This window comes from Lepisosteus oculatus, chromosome 1, assembly GCF_040954835.1.
Source record: "Lepisosteus oculatus isolate fLepOcu1 chromosome 1, fLepOcu1.hap2, whole genome shotgun sequence".
Classification (NCBI taxonomy): Eukaryota; Metazoa; Chordata; class Actinopteri; order Semionotiformes; family Lepisosteidae; genus Lepisosteus; species Lepisosteus oculatus.
The window spans coordinates 77,907,913-77,922,209 of NC_090696.1; the positions used below are offsets into that span (position 1 = coordinate 77,907,913).

At 52.9% G+C, this 14,297-nt stretch overlaps 1 protein-coding gene across 24 annotated transcripts in view; it reads right to left on the bottom strand.

The window, feature by feature from the left end:
• fryl (furry homolog, like) overlaps window positions 1-14,297 on the bottom strand; it is a 127,380-nt gene that overhangs the window by 18,942 nt on the left and 94,141 nt on the right. For all 24 annotated transcript variants that reach the window (XM_069193691.1, XM_069193758.1, XM_069193731.1 and 21 more), the window contains 16 exons: window positions 13,427-13,567; window positions 12,330-12,498; window positions 11,646-11,733; window positions 11,058-11,170; window positions 10,057-10,207; window positions 9,862-9,965; window positions 9,275-9,460; window positions 8,087-8,288; window positions 7,344-7,465; window positions 6,185-6,372; window positions 5,247-5,341; window positions 4,138-4,727; window positions 3,379-3,476; window positions 2,651-2,821; window positions 1,943-2,083; window positions 185-385 (listed from right to left, as the gene is read on the bottom strand). In XM_069193691.1, the coding sequence (XP_069049792.1) occupies window positions 185-385; window positions 1,943-2,083; window positions 2,651-2,821; window positions 3,379-3,476; window positions 4,138-4,727; window positions 5,247-5,341; window positions 6,185-6,372; window positions 7,344-7,465; window positions 8,087-8,288; window positions 9,275-9,460; window positions 9,862-9,965; window positions 10,057-10,207; window positions 11,058-11,170; window positions 11,646-11,733; window positions 12,330-12,498; window positions 13,427-13,567 (2,760 nt within the window). The remainder of the gene's footprint in view (window positions 1-184; window positions 386-1,942; window positions 2,084-2,650; window positions 2,822-3,378; window positions 3,477-4,137; window positions 4,728-5,246; window positions 5,342-6,184; window positions 6,373-7,343; window positions 7,466-8,086; window positions 8,289-9,274; window positions 9,461-9,861; window positions 9,966-10,056; window positions 10,208-11,057; window positions 11,171-11,645; window positions 11,734-12,329; window positions 12,499-13,426; window positions 13,568-14,297) is intronic.

Genomic DNA, 14,297 nt, shown 5'->3' on the forward strand with positions numbered 1-14,297 from the left:
GAAGAGACGGGAGTCCCAGTCTCCAACAGAGATCCCCTGGTAGCTCAGCAGCCCTGGCACATGGGACCTTAGCACCCAGGATAATGCCCAGGCCGTCCACGGGACCCAAACTCCACTGGCACACGTGTAGTGAGCTACGTCAGCGGCTGGCCCAGCTGGGATCCGGCGAGTGGTGCCGCCGTACCTCCGAGATGTCGAAGTGGAAGTCGAGCGTCTTGCCGGGCAGCTCCTTGGAGGAGCTGTTGAAGATGCGGGTGAAGGCGATCTCGGGGGAGCCGGCGGACTCGGAGCTATAGGAGCGGTGCACCTCCTCGGGCACGGCCAGGCTGGCCGACCGCGACACCACCAGCTTCAGGATGTTCTGAGCCTCCTTCCAGTAGGGACTCTGTGCACAAGAACACAGCCATGAGCGCCCTGCCGTTACAGACGGAGCCTTCCAGGGAGACTGGCCGTCAACCGCGTCCGCCAGCGAGTTCAAGGGCTCCCACACCGCTGCTCGACTTCGTAGCGCTCGGCTTAATGACCACAGGGCTCCTGACCTCGGTTATTTCAAACCGAAACGCTTCCTGCGTCGTTACAAATGAGTATCAGGCGTGGAGAGAAGACAATGAGAAGGAAAGATTCTGAGGGATGAACAGTAAAACTGATCACCTATCTACCAGCCTTTTTGCAAACTACTAAATTAGTAAATTAAAATATTAAATTTGTTGAAGTAGTTCAAGTAGGCATCTGCGTCAGCATGCATAGGCTGCAAAGGAAGAAGTAAAGATTTATTGCTGCTGAAAAGAGAAGAGCAGAAATACAACGTTTCTGCTGTGGAGCCTTCTTACACACATAAAGAAGGCCCACAGCAGAAACATTGTCTTTCTTTTCCTCTCTTTTCAGCAGGAATAAACCTTTACTTATTAAATTTGTTAGCTTGTAACTAAGTAAATATTAAGGGCAGAGTGAGAAGGTACTTCTCAATTTTAAATTTTTCACTTTAAATTTACAAACTGAAGAAAAACAGGAGAAACAGGAATGCCAAAAAATGGCGAGTATTTTAGTGAACATACACCCTCGGGCTGAGTGGAAAAGAAAAAAAAAAGCCTTCAAAAGCAATTCAGGTATCTGAACACATCACTCTTACAAGAATGGAAACTAAGGCCTCTTCCTGTCCCGAGGCAGGCTCTTCCAAATGGCTCTCGCAAAAGGCAGAGGAGTCATTTTTTTATTTCTATTTTTTACCCTGGATGATGTGCAGAGGATTAGGGTTATCTTATTTAAAATGTGGTCCTTCAAAAGCCAAAGGCGGCCAGCAGACGGCTGTCGCTGTCCTGCAACACTGCTCAGTGACAGAGAATGGAATTACAAGTGTGACCCTTCAGACACGAGTACAAACACAGCAAGGCAGCGGGACAGGGGAAGTGCTTCAATATGGATTCTAGACTTTCTTACTTTTCTTTACTTTACTCTTTACGTTTTACAGTTTTGCAGAAAAGGAAGACATAATAGTTGCATGACCTTTCAGAGCTAAGAGAACTTGTACATTAAGAGCAGAAAAAACAACTGTTAGACATTTCCTGAAACTGTTATAATTAACTGAATTCCACAAAAACTTACAATCCATGGGAAGAACGCATGATGTGTCCTCATTTATCTAAGTGCACATGTGAGTTCTGTGCTATGTGAAAGAGCACTTAAAACTGAAAACAGTAGCCCTGAGTCTGGAACCAGCTGCCCAGCCATTTTGCTAGGCTGATAACCTTAGCTTATTCCTGATTACAGGAAGATGTGATTCTGGGAGGTAGATGGTCAAAATGTTCTGATTCTGCTTGCAAAGGTTCATATCAAGAATTAAAAACATATTGTTCAAAAAACGGGGAAAAAAACACATGAAGGTGGCCTAAAAAGCATTTAGACGACCCACCTCTTTTGCGGCTTTGTCGGAGAGGTGACTCACCTGCACATACTTCCCAATGACTTTCATGATCTCCAGGTTGAACTGCTTCACCGGAGCAGCTGAGAGGTCGATGTGGCTCAGGAGGCTGTGGATGATCTGCAGGAGGGACTGCTGCATGCTGGCCAAGCCCTTCTCCAGCAGCTGGGAGGAAGCCAGAGAGCGGGTCACAGATACAGACACAGGCATGACGCACAAGCAGAGCTCCTGACAAAATAATCTCCCAACAACTGCGGTTCAGGGAATGCAGCTCACAGGAAATGACCGCAGTTTGGGGTTTCTCAGGACTCTATGTATGCTCCACCTCCCAGAGTGGTTTTACAGGAGCCCCAAAGCAGCGGGAACTAGACAGACCCACATACTTAAAGAGGAGATTGGTCTCCAGGTGTTCAAACAGTGAATTGAAGTAAAGGGATGTTCAAAAAGGAGACCTGCACGAACACATGGCTCTTGGCTGTAAACCTACGCTGATGACTTGAGAGAAAACTGACAAAGTGAAGCAGGGACTCCAGTGACGTCTCCAGTGTACTGGGTGGCAATTTCAAGCACACAGCCTGCCCCTGGCACGCAGGAGGTTGGGGGTTGACAGCGATGCCCCTGAAGGCAGCTCAAGAGCAAACCCTGCTCTGATCATCGCTCTCCCCTTAAGACATGACTTTGCATGGGTTCCCAGCAAGCAGCAGCTAGCACCCCATGGAGCAAACAACTTACCTCAGCGAGATAAGTGACCAGGCTGAACGTGATATCCGAGAACGAATCGTGCAGGTATCTGCACACCACATTGATCCAGTTGGAGCAGTCGCGGGAGTAGCTGTGAGTGCTGTACAAGCTCATCATGTGGGCCAAGTTGGAGAGAGTGGCCGACTTCTCCTCGGCACAGACCTGGAAGGGACAAACAGTGCTTTACTCGCGGCTCGGACCGGCGCCCCGCCAGTCCGGAGCTCATTCGGACCGGCGCCCCGCCAGTCCGGAGCTCATTCGGACCGGCGCCCCGCCAGTCCGGAGCTCATTCGGACCGGCGCCCTGCCAGGAACACATGCCTGAGGTTTTTACAACACGATGCAGCATCGGAAATGATACTGGATACAGAAACAGGTGCCCAAAGTGTAGTACTGATCAGCAAACAAACATGCTTGAAAGAAGCTCAATGCCCCGTTCGATTATGATAAAAGTCTTAACACCACTTACACTCAAAAACCTGACCACATCAATAGTGGATGCATTGAACGCAGGTTGGGTTTGCTCACCAATAAAGTCTGAGCTATTAAAACTGCCAACGATAACAAATGGGACAAAGTGTTCAACTTTGACAAGAGTTTAAAAAAAAGGCAGAGAAAACCATTAATGAAAAGGCAGAAGACGACCTGCATATTAAACCCCCACAAGGGCAGAAGGATATTACCCTCCCTACTCTTACTGGCTGGCTCGGCGGCGCTCACCTTGGCAATCTTATCAGCCGCCTCCTTGCAGAATGGGGTGGGGTTATCAAAATGTTGTATGAGATGAGGCAAGAGGCAAAGGATATTTAATGGGAAACCTGGCAGATAAGAAAAGTAATTTTCAGAGAGCTTATTGATAGAAACATGACAACAGAAATATGCACAGAAATGGAATCCAAGGAATACTGAACAGCACTGCCTTGATCTTACATGTTTTTTCAAAAAAACCAACAAAGTAAAACTCATTGCAAAAACAGCATGCATTACTTCATACGTATCGTATCGGCTCTTTAAAGCATGTTTCAAATAAGTCAAATGTGACATGATGGCAAACAATTTTCCTTTGCTTACACAAAGCTCCCATCAGTTTTCGTGTCAAAGAAAGCAAGGACTTTTCCTGAGCACCGTCAGCTCGTCAAGGCTCAGAAGCCGGCTGCATTGACTAGACGCCCCCATGAGGAAGACAGCGTGGCATCCAATGGCACCAGCACTCACTCGTGCGCCGTCAGCTCAGCCTGGCCAAGCACCAGGGCTTGAAGACAGCAGGACTGGCAGATCGCACTACCGGAGGAAACCCGGACGCTTGGCAGACCCAAGAACGAGATTCCGGAGAGGCCGGTGTGATCCGGGACCACAGCGCCAGGCTCCTTCTCCCGCCCACAGCCGAACGGCAGGAGTTCTCTTCCCCATCACCCTCGTTGGCAAAATCCGACACAGTAAGAAAGCCAGCTCCAGCAACGCGGCCACTGGGGTGCTCACCTGCCACCTGGGAGGGGTCCACCAGCGCATGGCGCGAGACGGTGATCAGCTTGCCGAGCAGGTGGACGGTCAGCTCCTGCGTGGAGGCCGACGTGAAGCCCTTGAGGAAGAGCTGCTGCAGGCCGGGGAAGTGGTACCACTTGAGCTTGCCCTGCACTCGCTCGATCTTCTCCCGGCTCTCCGCCTTGTCCAGGGGCAGCTGGCCCAGCAGCTTGTTGAGGAGCCGCAGGGCCAGCAGGTACTCGAACTCGTAGTCCGACTCCAGCAGGGAGGTGGCGATCCAGAAGATGGTGGCCATCAGGTTGCAGGGGTCCACGGGCGGCGGCACGTCGCCGCCGCCCCCCTCTCTCAGGGAGGAGAGGCTGCGAGTCCTGGCCAGGCTGCCGAAGTTGGCGCGGCCGTCCGCGATGTCCAGCGTGTTGCTGCGGCGCCGGTCGCCCTTACGCTCGCCCGCCAGGCTGGCCCGCAGGGAGTGGCTGCGCGCGTGACCGTAGTGGCTGTGGAAGTGCCCGCTGCTCAGGTTTAGCTGCCCGGTGCTCTTCCGGTTGGCCGCAAACTTGGTCCCCAGCAGGGGGTCGTGGTACGAACCTCTGCGTTTCAACACACACGGCACAGAAGAGGCGCTGAGAAACAAACAAGCAGGCTCGGGAGCGAGCCTGGCTCACACCACTCCGCAATTCAGCTCCGCACGCAGCGCAGCGCCCTGCCCATCTCCGTCTACCTGCGTCAGCAATACCCCTGTAACACACCGCGCTGCTAGAGGGAAGCTCATTCTAACAGAAACAACCTTAAACCAATTCGTCTGTGTCAACCTTTTTTTAGGTTCTGCAAACCTAATATTTTAATGGTTTGACAGAATAAAGAGAATGAGAACGTAAGAAGGGTTACAAACAAGAGGAGACACCTGGCCTGCAAGGTCACTGGTAGTTAATTGAACCCAGGACCCCATCCAGCTCTTTCTTGAAGGAAGCCGGGGTAGCCTGCACTCCTAATACCCCGTGTGTGAAGAAGTGCCTCCTGTTCTGGCTTTAAAAGCTCTTTCACCTTGTTTCGACGTGTGCCCCCCCGGTTTGAGAGAGAGAAAACACGACCCCGGCCAGCGCTCTTACTGAGAAAGTGCGGAGAGCAGGTCGTAGCTCTTCATGGTGTCGGCGAGGGTGTCAATGCCAGACTCCAGGGTGAGCAGCAGTTCAATCACAAAGCCCTGCAGAAACAGCCACCCAGGCGATGATCATTAGAAACGCCACGGGCCTGCGCTCAGCCAATTACAATTACAGAGACAAAGATGTTGCGGTACACAATATGCCACAGTAAACTCAACTCCGCTCATGATTATGCTAAAAATAAATGAGCGAGCGGATAATTGACATTGACGTGGGTAACATTTCATCTAAGATCTGCTTCCAAAGCAGTGCTCGCTGATGGTATACTGGGGCTGGGCTGGAATTCCTGGTCCCTGAGGGAAGAGAGCCACCCGCTGGCCAGCCAACGCCACTTCCTGCGGATATCAGAATCCTTCTTAAAGCGTCTTCCATCCCAGCACAGGCCAGGCCCAGCCTACATTTCAGCCCGACCTCAACAGCTAAGGGTGATGCGATTTCCTTGAAGGAGTCCAAACGTCAAAATAACATCCTGCTGTAAGTGAGCATAAGCGGCTTGCAAACAATCAGTTGCACATTAAAATTACATCTAGACCTCTCCTGCCAAAGATACAGTAAATTGCAGTGAAACAGTATGTAAGTGCAGGTCTAACACAAGCACAAGCACGAGTTAAACCTGGTTTCTGGAATTAGGACGGGTGCAAGTAGATTCCAGGGTGTTGAGGAGTCATCACTCGCTCCACAAAACACAGCTGGGAGGCCAGACTGGATTAGGCCAGAGTGGAGTTTAGCCAGGATGCCAGCGTTAACACAGACCCTAACTTATCACCAACTCCGTCACAGTGTCCCCCGTTGTCCCTGCTGGGGCTGGAGGGAAGATCACCCCCTACAGGTCCACCAAGATCATTCGCACCAGCCACCTGGCTCCCCCCCGAGCGAAGACTCACCTGAGCTTCTTCCCCAGGGTCCCCCACGGTCTCCACCAGCCGGGACAGGAGGTCGGAGAGGGTGCCGGCGGTGAGGGGCTGCTTCAGCGCCCGGAAGATCTGGAAGGAGCGGCCGGCGTAGTGGCGCGAGGAGCAGGAGAGCGCCGTCTGCAGGGCCGCCTCGCTGAGGAGCTGCTCCAGCTGGTTCCCTGCGGGCAGACGGGGGTCTTACCACGTGCTGCAGGGCGCGTGCTCACTGCCTCCGCAGGGCCTCCCATCTCCCTGCAGCTCTGCGCTTCCTGCAGGCACCGCCACGCCTCTTTTCTTTTCCCCCTCTACCTCTTATTTACTGTTCTCTACAACGCGTTCATCGCTCTGGTTGCTCTTACTTGCTGTGCTGTACATATAATGTATAAGAACCCCAATGTACACGTGCACAGTTAATGGCCATGAGCTCCTTTCCACTACTCTACACTCAAGCACTACCGGTCCCCAGGGGCCCCTGGGACAGGGTCCTGGCTGTGCAGCAGGCCAGCTCGCTCCTGCAGCCTTGAACACTGAAGGATCCTCACCGAACAGGCACTGCAGCTCGGGAGGAAACCCCAGCCACCTCGTTGGCAAAGACAATACCCCACAGAAGCCCGGTAAGAGAGGGCTTGAACGACTCCTTTTTTATTTCAGTATTAGCACACGGCTGGGTTTTCGGTTCACGACACCAAATTGGTCAAAACATGGGCTATCTTTTGTTGCACAGAAAATTGATATCAGGTCAAGCGCATTAATTTCAGATTCACTGAGCGTTGGACAGTTAATTTGCTGGCCCAGAGGTAAAAGCATTTATGTGAAATATGGCACAGGTCCTACAGTTACGTTTAATTTCAATGCAGCGATTCTTCTTACAAAACACATTTAAAGGAACGCGTAGGCGTTTCCTACTACCTGAAATAATTCAGCTAAATTGGGCGGAGAGCAAAATAGAAAAATACCAGTGCAGGTTTTAATTCACAACAGAACAGCTGTTTAAAAATATAAAGAAGGAAGACGTTTACATTAAAGGAAACCTAGTTTAACCTCGTTTAGGGGGAACTGAAACAAGGAGAGGTCAATGACATTGAGATCAGATCAATTAAACACTCAAAATAAAAAGCGCTCATTCCCCAAGAGGGGCGAGGGACACTACCTGGCTGGGACTGTTTGAACACTGCCACCACGTGCCGGAGGAACACCGTCAGCTGATCAGCACTCTTGATGTTCGGGTTCTTGGGAGAAACATCCTCGTGGTTCCACAGCGGCCCACGTTTCCTACAGGACAGGGGGAGAGAGAAGGGATCCCACAGCAGTCTCAGCACAGTGCAGCCTACAGATTTGCACAGTTTCAGCAGATTACAGCTATTTTATCACAGCATAAAGGCTTTGTGCTCATCTAACTACATACATAAGAGCTTCGGCCTCCTAGTTCTCTTTTATGTTTTCATTCTTACCTAAAATTCAGCAGTACAGCATAAAGTTACAGTTCTCTGCGGCAGACGCAGAAACATTCCTGAAAAAACTTGAAATTCCTGCTAGACCACTTTGCACTAAATTAAAATATCTGTGATGCCAGGCAGGGGCGCTAGATGTCCTATTTCAATGACAGAATATGAATACCTTATTTGAGCACCCTGATAAATCTAATTTCCAACCCAGAGATTAAAATGTAGCTAAGGTTTCATGGCTGGGTGTTAGCAATTTGTACGTGTCCTACGGCTGATGTTTCATCGTTCATCTCTTAAAGAAATATTAAGCAAACGAACAGCTGCGGCTACAGCGCCTTGAGATGCCGTCTCTCAGAAGGAAGGCTCTTGCAGGACGAGGCCGAGAGGTGCGCTCAGTGCAGGGTGCTACAGTAGGAGAGCCAGCGGCGGCCCCTCGGCGCACACGCACCTGGAGGTGATGAAGTCGATGAGCGCCTTAATCTTCTCGTCCTGCTCGGCCGACAGGTCCGCCTCGTGGAGGAGGGCGGCGGGGAGCTGCGGGAGGGCAGAGCTGGTGGCTCCCAGGCTGATGCTGGAGGAGGTGGAGCTGGAGCTCAGGCCCGAGTCGGTCATCGGGGAGGGCTGGTATTCAGGCAGGAAATCGTGCACACCTGCGGGAGAACAAGGGTGTCTGAGCTGGTATTCGAGCAGGAAGTCGTGCACACCTGTGAGAGAACAAGGGTGTCTCAGCTGGTATTCGGGCAGAGAGTCCTGCACACCTGCGGGAGAACAAGGGTGTCTGAGCTGGTATTCAGGCAGGAAGTCGTGCACACCTGCAAGAGAACAAGGGTCTCTGAGCTGGTATTCAGGCAGGAAGTCGTGCACACCTGCGGGAGAACAAGGGTGTCTGAGCTGGTATTCGGGCAGGAAGTCGTGCACACCTGCAAGAGAACAAGGGTGTCTGAGCTGGTATTCAGGCAGGAAGTCGTGCACACCTGCGGGAGAACAAGGGTGTCTGAGCTGGTATTCGGGCAGGAAGTCGTGCACACCTGCGAGAGAACAAGGGTGTCTGAGCTGGTATTCGGGCAGAATGTCCTGCACACCTGCGGGAGAACAAGGGTGTCTGAGCTGGTATTCGGGCAGGAAGTCGTGCACACCTGCGGGAGAACAAGGGTGTCTGAGCTGGTATTCAGGCAGGAAGTCGTGCACACCTGCGGAAGAACAAGTGTGTCTGAGTGCCAACTCCGCTGGTACACTTGACGCTGTCCTTGACGGTTTTGTTTGCTTGTCAGTGACCCATTTCAGAGCGCTCCCGCAGAAGGTAACCACAGGTAGCTGCAGCACGGTATTTGGGAAGTGTGTTAAATTACCATACTTACATAATGCACACACGTTCTTCCTGCCTGCTTAGGGTGTTTATAGAGATCTTGTTCTCAACACTAACGAGGTTCAGGGCTGCTGAAGGCGGCTTTGTCTCCACCTGCTGGCTATGTCTGGAATTACAGGCCGCTTTATCCCAGCAGGGGGTCCAGCTCACCTGCTGGCTTCCATTCCAGCCGAGATCTTTATGCAACTTGAACTAACAAGTTGCTTGACCAGACCCTTGAACAGCCGGGCGGCCCGTTGTGCGGTGGTTATCCGCGGGCGCCACACTCACCGGTGAAGTTGTACTCCACGTGCGGGGTGTGCTTCACGGTGAGCACGCGCAGGTCGTTGAACTCCCTGTTGCGCAGGAGCACAGACGCCAAGGACTGGACGCCACCGTTGGCCCCCTGCACAACCAGCAGGTGCAGGAGCAGCCTCCTGCAGTGCTCGTACACCTCCGGGTGCTGGTGGTCGAACCCTAAGGAGCAGAAGAGGAGAAACTGTACCAACGCGTCTGCCCTGGCAAGCGGACCGCTCTCAGTGTGGTAACGCTCTGCTGGCAAAGGGACACAGACACTTGTCTAGGGGAGCGCTCGTAGAAAAGGCATTTCAGAGCAAACGTTAAGGGTTAAGTGTCTCTCTCTTCCAAACATGCCGCTTATGGTAACATGAGAGACACAAGAGACTGACTGGGATTATAATACCCCTCTGAGAAAGACTGTACGCAGAGCGCAACCTGAAAATGCACTTTTGTGTGTCCCTGTTGGCTCTCTTCAAGCCTTCGCCAAGCTGTTCGCTGCAGGCCGGGGGCCGGGGGCCGCGTGCACGCTGCAGGCCGGGGGCCGGGGGCCGGGGGCGGGGGCGGGGTGGGCTGCTCACCGATGAAGATGGCGTGCAGGAGCAGGTGCAGGTAGCTGCTCCACTCCACCTTCACGCCGTGGTCCACGATCAGGTCGGTCAGCAGGATGACGGCAATGTTGCACCTGGAACACAGCGCGCGGACAAGGTGACGCCCAGCCCAGGAGCGCCGGGGACTGTGGAGGAGCAGCGGGCGCTGGCTGCAGCCCTGCTCACCTGTGCAGGGGGACCCCCAGGTTGTTGGTCTCCGGCAGGTAGTCCACCAGGGGCGACCAGCAGCCGCCCGTGGGCGGGAAGGGAAGGGGCTCGGGGCGGTTGTGCTCCATCACCTTCAGCCGCCAGTTGGCGTACAGGGGCATGGAGTCGCCTGGAAAACACCGATTCCCACAGCGTCAGCGACCACGGCGCGCCCTGCAGAGCTCGCCTCGCATCCCGGCCCTCGTCTCTCAGTTCGCCCTCCACACTGCGCCGCACGACCTTCCCCGCCGCGTCAGCTGCATCTCCAGTGAACCGCACCCAGGCGCCCCCGAAAGCGAACATGAGCATGCGAACGGTTACTAAGGAGAGGAGGCTCTTCGGCTCATCTATCCTGCTTTTTATCCGGCCTGTTGATATCCTATTGCTCCTGGTATCTCTGTCGGCTGATTCCCGAGGGAGGCCAGGCTGTCTGCTTCAACACCAATGCTGGGTAGCTTGTTCAAAATCCCCACCGCCCCTTTTACATAAAAAGAGGAGCTTCCTGTTCTCAGTTTTGAAAGCACTTCCCCTAACTTCCATGGGTGTCTTCTAGTCAGCACTGAAGCAAAGACCACCTCAGCAAAACTCTACCTTTTTATCCAGCGCAAAGCAGACACCGAGGCTGACAGCTGTCCTCGGAAGAAGAGAAGAATAGGTCTCCCCTACACACTGAAAGTGACATCACAAGGCAGCTGCCATTTTCATTATTACTGCTCTTAGTCTTTTTCAAGAGAGCCAGGCTACCGGGGTGAGCCAAGTCCCCGTTCAGACAAGGATTACCGGGAGACAGCCTTAAAACTGTAAAACCAAGTTTGAACACTTTACATTGACATAATTAGTTTACAACTGAATACCATTAGGCTACAGAAAACGCCCCTTCCTAGCCCTATGGGCACCAGGGATTCGCAGAGAAGCGACCCCTCAGCCCGGCGGCTGTGTCTGCTCTCGGCAGCGGACAGTGCGACCCGCGCTCTGCTTACTCTTCTCCTCCTCGTAGGAGCCCCCCGAGCTGCTGCTGTAGCGGGACTCCAGGCGGTGATGCTGCCTGCTCAGGTTGCCGTTCAGCCCGCTGTAGACGTCCAGGTGGGCGTAGCTGCGACACACCAAGCAGGAGAGGGGAGGTCAGACTTGCGCACGCGCGCTCTTGTCTGTGGAACGCTGCTCAAAGAGAGCCTACAACCGAGCATGTCAGTGACAGAGACACACCGGAGGACACCCAAACCTGTACAGATGGCTTCAAGCCTGCGTGTCAGGAAACTCACATGCCCTAGTCAAAGACTGCAAACCCTTTCCATCTACCAGGAAATCAGTCAGTGCAATCTTATTTCTCAAAAAACACACCTTTTTAGATCTGCAAATAACTGTTTTTCTGTTCCTCTGAACCTGCACATGCTGTACACTAAGTTCGTGCAATTATTTGTTCATAGTAGCTCAATTCCTGAGTCGAAGAAGCTGTATATGAAGATTATTCCGACTGTAGTAAGAGTAACAATACTGTACTCGTTACTGTGAGTCATTTAATGCAGGAGCTGAAGTACAGATGGCACTGCCTCTGTGATCAGCCGTACCCCTCTTCCATGTTGCTGTCCTTCATCATCTTGGTGTCGTGATGCCCGTCAGTGCCAGCCACCATCGTGTTGCTGCTAGACGTTGTTCCTGCAGGGAGACGGGCGCAAGGGGCGTTTTAAAAGAAAAACGAATCACTAGCTGCAGATGTAGAGTAACAGGAAAAAAATCCAAGCACACTCTTCTATAAAGCGCTTTGAGAAGCCACCCTTAAAAGGTGGCTATTTAAAAAAAAGTTCATTTTTATTATTCGATAACCAAACAGCACTACACTGATTAAAGCCTCGCCCTGGTCTCAAAGGAGCTCTTAGTTGAAATATCTCCACGGCCGGTCTGGAGGACAGGTGCCGAAGCCTTGAGCAGGGTGGGTGGGTCTAAAAGGGTTCGCACGAGATTATCATGAACCACAACAGTTCAAGTAGGCCACTGCGTCAAAGGAACAAGTACAGGTTTATTCCTGCTGAGAAGAAAAGACCCAGAGACGTCTCCACAGCCGAAACGTCGGGCTTCTTTTCGTCTCTTTTTCAGCAGGAATAAACCTTTACTTGTCCTCGTGATCCTCCATCTTCAGGGAGGAAGCAGGAGCCCGCGTTGTGAAGGCCCTTCTACAGTGCGGTGCCCGTGAGCCGGGCAGTCGAATGGCCCGCAGGGGTCACCTCCAGGACCGGGCGCCTTGACGGCCGTACCTGAGGTCACGGAGGGGATCCTGTAGCTGGAGGTGATGCGGTAATAGGGGGGGTTGTCCATGTGGGTGACCGCGGAGCACACGGGGTCGGTGAGCTCCAGCTCACACACCAGCTCCTCCAGCAGCTGCATGGTCTTGTCTCTGCCCAGGTACACCACCACCTTCTTCACCTGCAACACCCGCAGACACGCCGTGAGCCCCCCGGCCCAGGCCGCAGGACAGCGGCTGCACTCCTGCCGCGCTAGAGACACTCCTTCCTAAAGCACAGCGGGCCCTCGCCCTCGCTTTCCTTTACACCACATGCACAGCACCAACTCCCACCCTCTCCGTCTCACAAGCAGACTCTCACTCTCTACTTTTTTAGAATAAAGCGCACATAGTACAGGAAAGCACCAATTGCTTATGCGTCGGCTAATAATGAACCAGGAACGTTATTAATTTCATACTGACTTAAGTTGAGGTTTGGGTGTTGAGGTGTCATTACTAAGTTCTGGAACCGTTCTGAGATTACAACACTGGAAGGAATGGGAATTTAATTTCAGTTACCTGGGTTTCACTTTATTAGCAGTATTTGAGGAATGAATTAAGCTTGTATAATGAGGGATTACTGTATTGACTACAGAGTATTGTTACGAAAGCACAAGCTGCTTCTGCGGATTGAGGATGCTGCTTTCTCAGGCAGTCTCTCAATCCTGACCGTCTACGAAGATGACGGCACGTGCATCTCTCAAGAGCGCCAGACAAGCAGCCCGCAAAAAGCCAGGTGTTACAGCCAGCACCTCTGCTCTCAGGCTGGCCAACCCCAGCAAGCCCCTAGCATGTGTGACGCAAAACCCCCTGCTTCAAGAGCACGATTGAGGGCTCGAATCTGGAGCAATGCAACATGGTTTCTACCTTTCAGGAGCAGAGACAGCACAAGAAGGCACAGAACCGCCAGCCTACAGGGTACAGCTGTGGATGGCGCACAGCAGACACACCGTTTCTTCGAGACTCTTTGTGACTCTTTCCCTTTGCTTTATGATTAATAATAACTACAACAACACGCTTCACATTGCAACAGTGCTCTCAAAGGAGCACAGAGATGGCGCTGTTACTTACGTATGGCAGGAGGCTGGGCTCGCTGTTCACCCCACACATACTGATCAGGAAGTGCAGGATGATTTTCAGATTCTTCGGCCAGCTGTCCGCCAGTGTCGTCCACACATTCTCAATCTCTGACCAAGCAAACTCGTCCCCGTACTGCGGAAACAAGACAGTCGCGCGTGATGCCGGTCACAACTAGAGACGACACACTTCCGCAGGGTGCCGACGGGAATTACGTCTGCGCAGGCCTCGGCCTCTTGTGGAGGCCAGAGCTCAAAATAATTTATTTAACGACGGAACCAAGGACCCCTGAGCTTGATGTCTTTTCTTTATCTTTAACCACTGGTCCTTCAGTTCAAAACAGTTACCCCAAGCTGGCCTCTGAAACACAGATGAAAAACCGTCCCCACATCTTCCCAGAGACAAAGGACAGGGAGAGGAGCAGGGGACAGGGAGAGGAACGGGAGCAGGGAGTGGAGCGGTGAGAAGGAGAGGGAGAGGGAGAGGGAGAGGGGCAAGAACAGGAGCAGAGAGAGGGAGAGGAAGAGAGAGAGGAGCAGGGGCAGGGACAGGAGCAGGGGACAAAGGGAAGAATGGGAGCAGGGAGTGGAGCAGGGACAGGGAGAGGGGACAGGGACAGGAGCAGGGGACAGGGAGAGGAACGGGAGCAGGGAGTGGAGCAGTGAGAAGGAGAGGGAGAGGGAGAGGGGCAAGAACAGGAGCAGAGAGAGGGAGAGGGGCAAGCACAGGAGCAGAGAGAGGGAGAGGAAGAGAGAGAGGGGCAGGGGACAAGGGGAGGAATGGGAGCAGGGAGTGGAGCGGGGACAGGGAGAGGGAACAGGGACAGGGACAGGAGCAGAGAGAGGGGCAGGGGCAGGCGGCTCAC